General features: G+C 38.0%; 1 protein-coding gene across 1 annotated transcript in view; it reads left to right on the top strand.

Moving 5' to 3' along the window:
- The window catches only part of CDK13 (cyclin dependent kinase 13), a gene marked incomplete at its 5' end in the record, with an annotated part of 34,177 nt that extends 21,715 nt beyond the window's left edge, over positions 1-12,462 (top strand). Inside the window, 6 exons of the mRNA XM_075747037.1 lie at positions 46-123; positions 2,252-2,368; positions 3,318-3,449; positions 5,789-5,994; positions 8,935-9,495; positions 10,599-12,462. Of these exons, the coding sequence (XP_075603152.1) occupies positions 46-123; positions 2,252-2,368; positions 3,318-3,449; positions 5,789-5,994; positions 8,935-9,495; positions 10,599-11,455 (1,951 nt within the window). The remainder of the gene's footprint in view (positions 1-45; positions 124-2,251; positions 2,369-3,317; positions 3,450-5,788; positions 5,995-8,934; positions 9,496-10,598) is intronic.
- Positions 12,463-13,774: the final 1,312 nt, after the last annotated feature.

The following is a 13,774-nucleotide window of genomic DNA, read 5'->3' as shown; positions in this document are numbered from 1 at the left end:
GTGTTGAAAGCCATAATGATGGAATTGTGCAAAACTGTTTTACAGCTGCATCCTGGGGGAACTTTTTACAAAAAAACCAATATTTCAAGCAAATCAAGAACTTGCTCAACTGGAACTTATAAGGTAACTTGCAAGCACTGCAACGTAGTAGGTGCCTCTTAAACTGTCAGGTTTCTTTTGTTAGTATTAAAATTGTAAATGTTGACATTGTGTTATTTCCAAGTACTCAGTTATTGCCCTGAGATGTTAGTGGTTTTGATGGGCATGTAAAGCAAGTGACTTTTGCTCGGACATGGAGAAGAGTATTTTGTGAATATTCTATGGTGACTTGAATAGTAAGAGGGTTTTTTGTAGAGCAGCTGGAGTTGCCTGTTACTGAGGTTGTAAAGAGAGAGTAGTCAAAATACCTGTTATTTTTTAAGATGATGTTACAACTTCCTTGTAGCAAAACAAAAACATGGACAATAATGAGGACAAGCGGGATTTGCGAGGAGTAGGTACTTGGCATGCTACTGGCCTTGAGTTCTTATTTCAAGCCTTCCACATAGACACCTGGGCTTTATTATTTATGTGGGAATATTTCTGTTCCCTTACAAAATGCCAGACACTTTGTGGAGGTAATTCTATTTCCTTCCTTATCTCAATAAATCATAGAATGATATGTATATAACTCAGTGGAACCAGAGCATCTTTTTTTCCACCCTTTATTCAGCACGTAAAAATTGCTCTTGATTCTGATATCATAATTGACCTCGTAAGTGAGGAAAGGTCCTCTTCCTAGAAACAAGGGCAAGAGAGGATGAGTCCTACAGAACTTACAGAACCTGAATAGTAAACGGTCAACATTATTTTAAAAATTAATTGAATAAAAAATATTGCAAAGTTATATATTGAGATGTTTTTCAAAACAGATTAAACAGTAGTATGTTTGTGTAATGTATTACTAACTGGCCTGGAAAAATGGAGTTTTTTGGAGAGGCGAAGCATATCAGTGGTCATTCTCAGTATAAGGAGAACTAAACTCGTGAGTTGGGAAATTTTTGCATTTGAGCACTAGATGGCGTCGAAGCATGTTATAGTGCTGTCAGCTGAAGTTTTTTCTCTTTGCGTTGTACCTCTGGTGCAGCAAACTAGAATTTTGTAATTTCCTTCTCCTGCTGTGGAAGCTCCTGTTTGTAGCTCATTTTTCCTCTTCACTGATACTATGCATTTTTGACTGCTTAAGTGTAATACATCAATTTTATCAACATCTCTACCACCATCATGTTACAGTCAACAATTCTACATTTATCTTTTCTAACTTTGATGTTCAAAGATAGAACTGAAGTAAATTCTGATAGGAAAAGATAGATTTATTATTTTCTTTTTATTATTTTTCTTTTCCCTCCTGAAAGTTACATACCCCAACCACTGTAAGGTCAGATGGGTTGGGGCATGACTAATAGATCATAGGCTCTTAAACTAACTGTTTAAATCTAATAAATGGGAGGAGTGAAATAGGGAAATGTATTTGCAAAATGTCCTTTTATGACTGCCAGCATTAGAGTTTGAAACCTTCCATGTATGGTGAGTTGCCTCTTCAGAAGTGTGGTGTTGGTCAACCTGTACTTAGCCATCCTCAGTTGGACAAAATGTGTGGGGATGGATGGGGAGGAATAAGACTATGGGCAACTCCATTTGTGGAGACAGATGAGGCATGAGACATAAAACTTGTAACTGAAGTAAAAAATACACAGGTTTTCTAGTGGTCGGATCTTGCTTCTGCCCTTAGGCTTTACTAAGATTATGTCTTCAGTGTCAACTAACTTCTCTTTAGTCTTAAATTTGTTGGTGAAAAGTGCTTTTTCAGCCATTTGATGTATCTTTCTTCACTGGCATTGGGAGCTAAGGGCATAAAAATTAATTAGCACTGTAAACCTGGGATATCCAAGTCAAATACCTGGAGTATTGTCCAGACATAGTAGGTTAAGTTTTTCAGAACATTTGTGTGGAGGATGCTTGGGGTGGGGTGAGGCAGAAACAGTGGATGTCTTAAAGTAAGATTAATCTGTGCAGGGTGATTACCTTTCGTAGACAATTCACCATTATTTAATGGTGTTGGGCATGGGACAGTAGAGAAATTTTAGCTAAAAGAACATGAACATTAAAAATTTATTTTTGTACTGACTGTACATGCAAGAATAAAATGACAGCTGTGCCCACTTGTGGTTTTGGATCTCATACCCTTTTTTTCCCCTTCTTTTTGGTACAGCCGAATTTGTGGGAGTCCTTGTCCAGCAGTGTGGCCTGATGTTATAAAATTAGCTTATTTCAACACAATGAAACCAAAGAAGCAGTACCGTCGAAAACTGAGAGAAGAGTTTGCTTTGTAAGGATGAAGAATTACAGTTGACTGAACTAATAGCGTTAAGTTTTCATGGAGACTTTATGAACTTCGCTATTTTCTGGAGAATGAGCATAGATTAAGTGTAAATAAAAATGGCTTTAGGTTCTTACCCTTCCCATGATACTCACAGAGCTTGTATTAACCCTTATTTAATAGGAGCTTCATGAAGAGGGAAGGTGGCCCTAAAATTTCAGCCACTTGTCAGCATTCACCTAAGGAAACATTTGGTTTCCATGATTGGTACACCTGCTTGTTGTCCCTGTCCAAAACCTAGCCCAGAGTACTTAATTGTTTTTTATTAGGACAACTGGCTACAGCTAAATATGTAGTCTGGTTAACATTGCAGTCTTTTGGGTCATAAATTCATTCAACACAGAGGAGTTACCTGAACTACTCTAAACTACAGCCATTGGACTAGTTTTGTGCAAATATCACATGTGAAAGTTATGGAAAACAGCTGTAAGCTTATTTTAAAGGGTTTGTTCCCCTCCTTCAGTTACTGTGGGTTTCATGGGAAATTTATCATCTTGTTCATACTGGTGAGACATATCTTAAAGCAAAGAGACCAATCAAAACTGCAGCTCCCTGGGTGCTAAATTCCAAAGTGTAAAGTAACAATACAGTCTTGGCTTGAAAAGGTGTGGATTGTGGTTTTGTTTGTTTTGTTTTGTAAGGACAATGTTTCAAGCAATTTAAACCACACAAAGCAAAGAAAGCTTGGCTTATATGCTTGCATAGGTAGTGAAAGGTGAAGTTTATCTTTGTCTCTTAATACCAAGCTCAAGTTGTGAGTGGGTTTTGTTAGGATGTAAGTTATCTGAGGACTTAATGATTAGTTATTTTGGAAGGGATGCGTTCATTAAAATTCTGCAGAGAAGTGTGTGATTCAAAACAAAAATGTGATGCTTTTCTCCATTTTGCTCTTTTGTAGCATCCCACCAGCTGCATTAGATTTATTCGATTATATGCTTGCTCTGGATCCCAGCAAGCGCTGCACAGCCGAACAAGCTCTTCAGTGCGAGTTTCTGCGAGACGTGGAACCGTCTAAAATGCCTCCTCCAGAGTAAGTAATTTCCTTTGGTAATGATCCTTACCTCTATGAAATGGGAACATGCACTGATTTCATTAAGCTCATTGTGTTTCAGTTGAAGGAGCTTGTGGCAGAACAAAAATGTTAATATGTGCAGTTATTTAATGGTGATTCTGCACTAAAATGGTTGTGCAACTGAGTGACTCTTACACCACGATAGCACTGGTTGTGGGGATCTAAGAACTGTTTCATTTGTTATTCCTAGAACTAGCTACTGACTTAGTGCATTTAAAAAAAAAATCTTATATGAATGTTTCTAATGTTGAAAAAAACATCATTTCCCTTTTATCTCTGTTTATCAATGTCTACTTTTTCCAAGGGTTTTTGGGTCCTCCGTGAATCTGAATTGCCTTCTTTGATGGTAGAATGACACTGGGTATAGAATTCTGCAAAGGTACCTGAGAGTTAAAAGTGAAATAGCATAAATCATTTCCTGTGCCAGATGAGATTCTTGGTTTTACAGGCAGGAGAAGTGAAATACTTTGTGCAGGGTTTTTCCTGTCTGTTTCTCTGAGAGGAAATGTATTGTAATGTCCAGTAGGGTTTTTGCAGTGACTTAATTGTTATTTTAATCAGTACAAATCATACTGGAACAGGCTCTGAGGAAAACAATGAAAAGGTATTATAGAATCTGCAGGTTTCATTCTTCCCTTAAGATAGCTGTCAGAACATAGAACATTTAATATTGTTTGAGTAAATTGTACCTTCAAGGTAGCCTGTACTGGCTTCTTTTTAATTAGTTACCAACTGGGAAGAAATGTTTGAGTTTTATCTAAGAATTTTATTTAAAATCTTTTGAGACCTACCTTTTACATGCACAAAGTTGTTATTAATGCTCCTGATACATGAGGCTAAGAGGTTTCCTTGCCTGAATATGACTATGTATATATAACTGTCTGAATATCAGTAATCAGCAATCTTAGACTATTTGTTAAAATCTCAGAACCACTTGTACAGCTTGTTGCTTACATGCATTTTAAAGTAAGTGAATGAGGAGAAATTGTTCATTGTTTTTTGGTTTTTTTCCTGGGGCTTGGTAGTGCATCTGTTCTATGGAAATTCAAAACAAACTTCTTGTTGGTGTCCTTTTAAAAATTTAAGAGGAACCACACTCACTTCTGACAGTGCACAGGAAAGTGTTGGCTGTTCTCTTGAAAGAAGAAAGTTCTACTTTGGGAAGAAATAGCTGTTCATATAAGAAAGTGATAGTGCTGATTGCAAGGACCATAGGACACTTCTCACAATGAGTTCTTAGTTGCTTCTAGTTGTTTTTGACTAAATACCTGGCAGGTCTTTGATCTGGTGTGCGGAGGGAGAAATTAAAGGAAGCAGTTGTCATAATTGGATTTCCGGTGGCTCTTGTCATCTGTCACCTCATTTTTCCACGTTCCTGGGTGAGGGAACTACTCAGACAGTTACTAATATGTAATAGGAAAACAGAAGGTGCTATTTTTACTGCCTATCTCACTATTTCCATTATCTATGAGATGAGTCTCTGTGTTCCCCAGGAAATCAGAATTGGGATGCCTGCAGGCAACAGTAATGGAAGGACAGAACTGGTGGCAGCTGACTTCCTTAGGAGACTTTTGCCTCTGCTTTTGTCTGTCTTAAAGGACTGGGATATCCCTTGTTCTTCCTAGTATCCTAACTTTGCTAGTGTCAAGAGCTATTTATTCCTGCAACTTTTTTTTCCCCCCTACTTTCTTGGTTGTCTGTGCTGTGCAACTATAAATACTAGATAGCCATGTCTGATATTGTGGACAAATATTTTAACTCATGAGGCAGTAGTACTTTTACAAGCGGACAAAAGGTCACCTGGACCCTGAAAAAAACTGCTTTCATGTTGATAACTGTTAGCTGTTACTCTGCAAATTCCGTTTTGTAGCAAGTGTGCAGCGTTGATTTTGAAGTCTTGAATTGCACGAATAATTAGGCTTTTCATAAGTATGAATGCAATAAAGTAATATTGATTCTCATTATAAGATATGTGTTCCCCTTTTCTGCCAGAGGGACCTGTGCTTCTGAAATAGAATCATAGAATTGTTTTGGTTGGAAAAGACCTTTAAGATCATCAAGTCCAACTGTCAAAAAACATTAAATTGGCAATCAGATTTCAGCCAGAAAAAGCATATCTGAGATTTTGCTGGCTTTGGGTGTTTTCTGATGTATTTCCGAGTTCCAGGAGGTTTGTCTTTCTAAAGTTACATTATGTATAATTTGAGCGTTTATTTTACCAACATGGTTAAAATAAATAAATAAATTTAAAAAAAAAAATTAGGATAAAACTGATTATCTCTAATCATTCTTTGCAGCCTTCCTTTGTGGCAAGATTGCCATGAGCTGTGGAGTAAGAAACGCAGAAGACAGAAGCAGATGGGCATGACTGATGACTCAACAGCAACTAAAGTCCCTAGGAAGGATCTGTCTCTAGGCATGGATGAGAGCAGAACCAACACCCCACAAGGCATGCAAACTTCTTCCCAACTCAAAACTCAGGGCAACTCTAGTGTAGCACTTGGTCAGTAATATTTTCGGTTCTTATAATTACCTTCTACTTGGATTGCACCTCTAGAAATTTTAGATGTTATTTTCAGAGTACTGACGTCTCCTGGATTCTTGAGGGAGGAACAGTATTGTAAGTTAAATCTTTGTTACAAAAGGTTTACCTTTGCTTTTGGAAACTAGGTTTTCCTTTTAAGTTTTACGTAATTTTTCAGTCTGATCAGAGCAACTACCTTGCTCTGTATTTTGAGGGGATTTTATCTCTTTCTTACCTAAATTCTTCTGTAATCCCCCAAGTTAGCTGCTGCTCTAAGTTCCTCACAATCTCCATAGATTGGAGGAGCTTTATTGGTATTGATAACTAATCAGAAGGCAGATTTTAGAACAATCATCATTTCAAATGAAACAGATTCCCTCTGCATGTTATGTTAGCCTTCAGCTTTCCAAGTTGTTGGGGCTGAATCAAGTTGTAAAAAAAATAAATGCAAAAAAATAAAAAAAACCCCACAAAACCTGGTATAAGAAGAAGTAGCTACCTCTAGATTGCACAGCCATTAATTCTGAAACTTAACCGAAGTATCTTGCTTGGAGACCCAATTTTTTGAATATAATATAAAAAGTAAAGTAATGGTTTCCCATGTGGACACCATTTGAGATACTCAGCAGTTCGGTGATAGTTCCGTCATGATATGTAGAAATATACAGAGTAACAATATCAAATGGATACCTGATAAGTTTAGTTTAGACCATGTTTGATTGTGCAAAGTGACCATAAATCCTGTGGCACTGATACAGGAGTTCAGCTGAAGAAAAACAGTAAATGCATTCAGAGGGCCTGAAAATTCTTTTATAGTAACCATCTTGAATCAACTCTTCATTTAACAACAGAGCAGAGCTCCAAATAGTCTGTGCAAAGATATATATAAAATAGTTCTTTTGATCCTATTTTATTGCAATTTATTGCCTCTTGCTCCTGTTCATCCTGTTTCTCACTGTAAGCCAGCTGTGAGCTTCTGCCACTCCGTATGTTTAGGGTAAAGTTTTGGCAGCGTTTTCCAGCATGGCTTTCTGGAGCTCTTAAAAAATTTTCCCCTGGCAAATGAAAACTGTATAGAAGTTTAAAGAGTCCAAAGCATAGTAGTTATTTTCTTTGTGCTTTTCTAACAGGTAGCACGATGAGAGACTACTATGTTTATTAGTCATTAATACTAACCATGCAAAATAAACCAAACAAATAGAGAAGGAATCATTCAGGTCTATATTGCTGTTTGCCCATATGTACATAGAAAAATATATCTAGGTAGAAGACAATTTAATTTTCAGTGGAGCTTAGACAGTTCAGCATAGAGGTGTTTTCTGTATTAAGAGAAACACTTCTGGAAGCCATAATGCACATTAGATGATAATATCAATAAGGCACGCTAAAGAACTCTATATACAAATGCATGCTTTAAACAAAACTTGCATTTGTTTCTGAGCACCCCAGAAGAAGAGGTTAAAAACACCTTGGATCAATTGCTAATGTTCTGATTCATGAATGGGACACCTGGTTATTGCATCTTACAATTTAACAGGAGTTATGTAGAGCTCAATAATTCTGTTCTGGTAGAAACTGCCACATTTCCCAGAGAACAGTTTGCTCTTGGAATGGACTTGAAACTAACCGAGAATGGGAGAGGTAGATTAGTTTCCCTGTTTGGTGTTTTTCTGCTTAATTTTCACTGAGAGTCTGAGAGAAGTTTGAACGTTCAGCATACCACCCTCAGATGTTGCAAAATCAACTGTTAAGCATGACATCTGAGTGAGAGCCAGCAGTACAAGGCATTAGAAACAATTTTTTTTCTGTGTTGCCAAATAAAAGGTGGTTTTATTTTTTATATTCATGTAAATATATAAAATTGTTGAAGTCCCTGGATCCTGCCTGAGTAGGTTCCAAGTGCTTGTATCCTGGTGCACATCTACAAGTAGGGTAGTGGGTTGTGGTTTCCAGCTATGCTGCTCTTAGTCTTGCAAGGCAAATACTTAAGATTTGTTTGCCTGTGACCATTTTTTCAGGCATGGCTTTGAAGCTGCTATGAATTAATATATTGGTGAATTAGCAGAATGGCAGGGTAGAAGAGAACAGAATGTGTTCATGTTGATCTGGGTTAAAAAAAATCCCGGGCTCTGCCAGTACAGTCATGCATGCTCATTTTTTAATTTTTAACTACTTTCTTCTCTAAGTCATCTACTCATAGGGCATGTTGAAATCCATGCTGCTTCACTTCTCCTTTCAAAATAAACTACCATAATGTGTGTTTGAAACTAAGAAACTACTTTGATATTCTGACTTCCTTATTCATATTCCCCTGCATCATCATAATCTCTTATTTGTGGCAAGTAAACTCCCATTTCATTGAAGAAATTGTGTATCATCACAAACATGCATTTTCCTGCTATTGACTGATTGACTTGTCCTTCAAACTCAGCACTTGCTTTTGCATTTATACCGCCAGCTTCTGGGTCACCTAGAGCCTGGTCACTTGAGCAGGTGTTAGAATCCAGATGCTGAATTAGAATGGGCCAGAATATGACTGGAAGTGTGTTTTGCAGGGGGATGTGATATCTCAAAGATAGGAAATTTTGTGGGGATTGGAAATCTTACAGCTGCCTAAAGCAGGTGGCCTTAAGCCCCAGCTTAGTTGTATTGTGGAAAATTGAGCTCCAGCTTGATGTTTCCCATCTGTCCAAGTGCGTGTGCACACTCCTTAGAAGTCACTTTCTTTACATTGGATCTTACTATTCCATTTCCTAGAGATACTCCCCCAAAGGCAGTGAATATGTAAAAGCATTCCATTTCTATGTTGTCCAAACCCATGCTTTGCCAGTCGTGTCAGCCGTGCTAGATTAGTCTTATTTTTGAGTTTCTGAAATATGCCAGTTCTAAATACTTAAAAACCACCTTTTTTGTCTTTAGCAAAAACAAGCACTGGACAGCAGTTAAACCAGAATGAAGTGGCAATCCTGCTAAACCTGCTACAGTCTAAAACAAGTGTTAGTTTGGCACAGTTTGCCCAAGTGTTGAATATTAAGGTAAACCCAGAGACTCAGCAGCAACTAAATAAAATAAATCTTCCTGCTGGAATTTTGTCAGCAGGTGAAAAACAGTCAGAACAGCAGCAGCAGCCGCCACCGCCTCCACCACCACCACCGGAACAGGAGCCTCTAAAACAGCCGACCGTCACGCAGCCTCCTGTACCACCTGCTCAACTGAGTCAGCCTAAAGTTGAGACTGATGCTGCCCAGGCAGCTGTACAGAGTGCATTTGCTGTTCTGTTGTCTCAGTTAATAAAGGCTCAGCAAACAAAACAAAAAGATTTTGTGTTGGAGGAGAAGGAAAATGGATCAGGAAATGAAATGTCATTACAACTCAGGCAACCTCCAGAGCCCACCACTCCTGCGTCTGTCAGCCGGGATGACGTGGAATCTCCGGCACCCGGCTACCCACATCTGATCAAGTCATTATACACGTCTGCAGGTACTGAAGGTCTTTGTTGCTAACCAGCAGGTGCCTTGAGCAGTGGAGGCGTGACAGTTTGGGGATAAAGAGTTAACATGTTAACTGTATGAGTCTGTGTGAGTATAGGAGAGATGATTAAATTGATTTTTGTCACATTTGACATCTGGATCATAGAATTTGTGTCTTACTGTAACAGGTGCCATGCAGACACAGCAAAAGATGATCCCCACTCTTAAGAGGTGCACAAGTGCCAACAGTATTTCTGATCAAGCAGTTACAGGGATCATTATTCTGGAGCTTTGGGGTTTTCTTAGTGGTGTTTGTGGTGGAGAAGACAGTCTCCTCTAGCAAATTCAGGGGTGGAATTTGCCAATTTTGTGTGTTTAGGTAAAACCTATTTTGGGGAGAGGGTATTTTATTTTTGGTTTTAATGCTGACTAGAGCAATTTCTTAGTGTCAAATTCTGTAAGTGGTAACCCATAACTGTCCCTAAACACATGCTTGAAGGTTTCCATTGAGGTATAATAGTGGATTCCATAGTCTCAAAGTTTAGAGCTCTGTTGTTGATCTTTTTGGATTGCTATTTCAGTTTTATTACATAGTGGTTTACGTACTGCTCTGTGGTGTTTGCAGCTGTTGAAGGAAATATATCAAGTGGTTTGGGCGTGTTTTTTGAGGTTTTCCTGGGTGGTGGGTTTTTTTCTTCAATTTTTTTTAGCCTTAAGTTTTGCTATTCCTTGATAGGGTGGCCTTTGGTCTCTCAAGACTTCTATCCCTATTTGCAAATCTTTTCTGATACCTCTCTGAATTTTCTAGTGTTTATATGTTGCTTGACATTTGGGTTGGTTTCTTCTAAGGAACTTGTACCATTTTTCTTTAACTGTTTGCCTGCTAATATTACTTTGAGGAGAAACCTGCATCACCTTCCTGAGGCAAATGAGCTGCCTTCTCCAAAATAATCCATCCAATACAGATTATTAATAATCTACCAATACATTTAACTAAGAAGTTAATGAGAACTGAAGTAACAACCCCCTGTATTGTTCCAGGAAAAGTCCTTTTCTTTCTGGTGGTGTTATTGTATATTTTTATTCCAAAGCTTTTATTTTTCATCTGCTTAGGTCAAGAGGATTTGGTTAGGCAGTCTGAGATGAGGCTTCTAAACAGAACACCCGAACAAGAACGCCCTCGGATCTTGCCTCCAGACCAGCGTCCCCCAGAACCACCGGAGCCTCCACCTCTCACTGATGAAGACCTTGATTATCGGACAGAGAACCAGCATTTGCCTATAACTAACTCTTCAGGAGCAGATCCTCACGCAGGAGTGAAAGCAGCTCTTCTGCAGCTGCTTGCTCAGCATCAAGCTCAGGCGACAACGGAGGAGCCAGTACAAGCGAGTGTGGATTACCAGGCTAGAGACTCCTACGTAACAGGCCCAGACTACAAGGATAGCTTTGGATCATCTTCCTTCTCATCCGCCCATTATGGCGGTAGCGATGGAATAGGAAGTGGATCATCAGGAGCATTAGAAAGGAGGAGCTTCCTTGGAAACTCCGATATTCAGTCTTTGGATAACTACAGTACTGCTTCATCTCACTCTGGTGGTGGCCCTCCTCCGTCGGCCTTTTCAGAATCCTTTCCCAGCTCAGTAACTAGTTATGGAGACATTTACCTCAACACTGGCCCCATGCTATTTAGTGGAGATAAAGACCATAGGTTTGAATACAGCCAGGGCCCAATTCCGGTTCTGGGGAGCAGCAGTGATGCTTCTGCAGGGCCAGAGAGTACGCACTCTTTGCCCACGAAGATGCACAACTATAACTACGGAAGTAACTTACAGGAAAATCCCAGTGGCATCAGCCACATGCATGGACAGACTTGGACTTCTCCTGCCCAAGGACCTGGCTATTCCCAAGGATACAGGGGACACATTAGCACATCTGCAGTGAGAGGGCGAGGCAGAGGATTACCATATTGAGTATCTGTTTTTCCTCAGGCACATCATTTTTATCTGGAAAAACTTTTTTTTTTTTCCTAGCTGCAGTTTAAAGCAGCAATTCAACAGACTTGAATAATGTTAATTCAACAGCTTTATTTTTATGTGGAAAAGGGTCTTGCATACAGTAGGAAAAATTAAAAATGCTTAAAACTCATGCTGTCGGAAAACTAGATAAATTGATTGTACATGTTCACAAACTCTAGTTCTGAATTTTATTTTGTATTTTGGCAGTTTTAAGTGGATGCTAAATTTAGGGACATCAGCTTTTTATGGCACTCTTTCAGATCTTCTGAACTATGCACATTTGTGCTTTTTTTGTAAGTTTGGACCAACTTTTATGTAAAAAAAAATTTTACAACAATCAAAGCAGGGCACTGATTTATTTGGTATTTTTCTTTTTACAGAACTACCTTTAGTCAAAGGTCACTGTCAGTCTTTGCACTGCTTTCAGTGTTATCGTGGAAGGTGTACTTTGTGCTCATTTCAGATAATAAAACACAACCTTTCTCTTGATGCAAAATTTTATAAATATTTGGTCAATGTTATTTTTTTTTTCTTTCAAGAAAAAAAAAAAGAATGGATGTTCTAGTAAAATGTTCTCTCCATCTCCCAGGCTTGTTTATATAAAAACTGTTTTACTTGAATGGTAAGTGCCTTAACATGTAAGCTTAAGGTCTGCAAAAATTTGGAAGTACTTTATAGATTGATATGAAAATAATACCTAAACCTAGGTAGTTAACATAAAATTTCAGATAATAATAGGCAACTCAAATAGGTCATAACCTTGTGCTGTTTACTTCAGGTGGGCCAGTTATTTAGAGACCTAATCTTATCTTGATGAAATCATAATTTCCAAATTGAACTTCATGAGAAACCTTGAAAGTGAGGAGAAGAATGAAGAGTGTAGTTTTTCCTCAGCTCCCTCTTGGAGTTGTAGTAAGTGTTTTAGTTCCTCTGCCAAATAAACTATACTTTATATGTCCTTACCAAGTGATGAAATAGTTTTTTCTCTTAAATGTCAACAGCAGTAATTAGTTTACTTTGTGTGAAAAGCTGACACTGTTGTCTTTTTACCACAAATACTGCATTATAGGAAGTAACCAAAGGAAAAATGACCAGTATTTAAAGCAACGGCAAAATGTTTGACACTAGTTCTAACTCTCTGTAAACTTGTGATTGTGCCAATTAATCAATTTTATATCTGCTATTCCACAGAACATTTTAATATTGGAATTGAATCTCTCTGAACAACTGATAAAATGACTGTAGTTAAAACTCTTACCAAGAGCCACTCCTCATATTAATTACAACTTCCAGCATGTTTTTTTTTGCTTTGACAACAAGTGGTCTCTCTTCTGCAGAGAGGAGGTATGGTTATATTTTGCATGTACGTAAAAGAATGTTTTAAAGCCCATATTGGAAACAATTTTCCAACTGATTATCCAGTTGACAAATCGGTACCTTATGTAACTGAGTGTTTAATTATTACTTTTTAAAAAGTAAAATTTCTACTTACACTATTACAAACGTAGTCTTGTCAGTGACTTTTTGGATTTTCAGAATAGAAGCCAAAGTTGTTGGTGTTTTGTTTTGTTTTAGTTGAAAATCCTGGTTTGTATATGGCTAACCTACCACATTGTAGAGCATGGAGAAACTCACTTCTCTAACAACGTAGTGTTTGAGGATCTGGCAGATGAGAAATGGAGAGAGAGTCATGCTGCTTACGATGTCCCTGTAAGTCTGGCAGTTGCCTTCATTAGACACAGTAGAAAATCCTGCGATTTGAAAATAAAAGCGGCTCGGTCAGAAACAAATACTTACAACCTGAATAGCTTGTGCTTAAGAAAAACAGAAGCTTTGTGTGTGAATGACAGTGCATTGGATAGTTTTCCTTGAGTAAGGAGACCCTGTAGCATTTTTCTGCTAGTAAAATTTTAAAGGCAAAAATCCTGAGTGTCATTTAGATATAGACAGTGTCAGCTAAGGCTTTTTGTTTAATAATCTTAAAAAAAAAAACCAACCCAGTCCTACAGTGATACACACAGATTGCTTTTTTCCAGAATCAAGCAAAAGACTTTCAAAGCTCTTAGGCAGTTGCTTTCACTAAAAATGTGCAGTCTGGTGTCACTCTCCTGCACTTCAAATGTAACTGCAGGTGATAGTTGGCTGAAAAAGCAGGTAAGTTCAAATGGAAGGTAGATCTCAGAAGAATAAATAATTTTACTTCCAATACAAAAATGCAAGGAAGACATTGTGTCTCCTACCACTTGCCTTTTGGAGGTAAATTTTCAAGTCATT

The sequence above is a fragment of the Balearica regulorum genome, chromosome 2, assembly GCF_011004875.1.
Source record: "Balearica regulorum gibbericeps isolate bBalReg1 chromosome 2, bBalReg1.pri, whole genome shotgun sequence".
NCBI classification, from domain to species: Eukaryota; Metazoa; Chordata; class Aves; order Gruiformes; family Gruidae; genus Balearica; species Balearica regulorum.
This window is presented reverse-complemented; position numbering and strand designations above follow the sequence as displayed.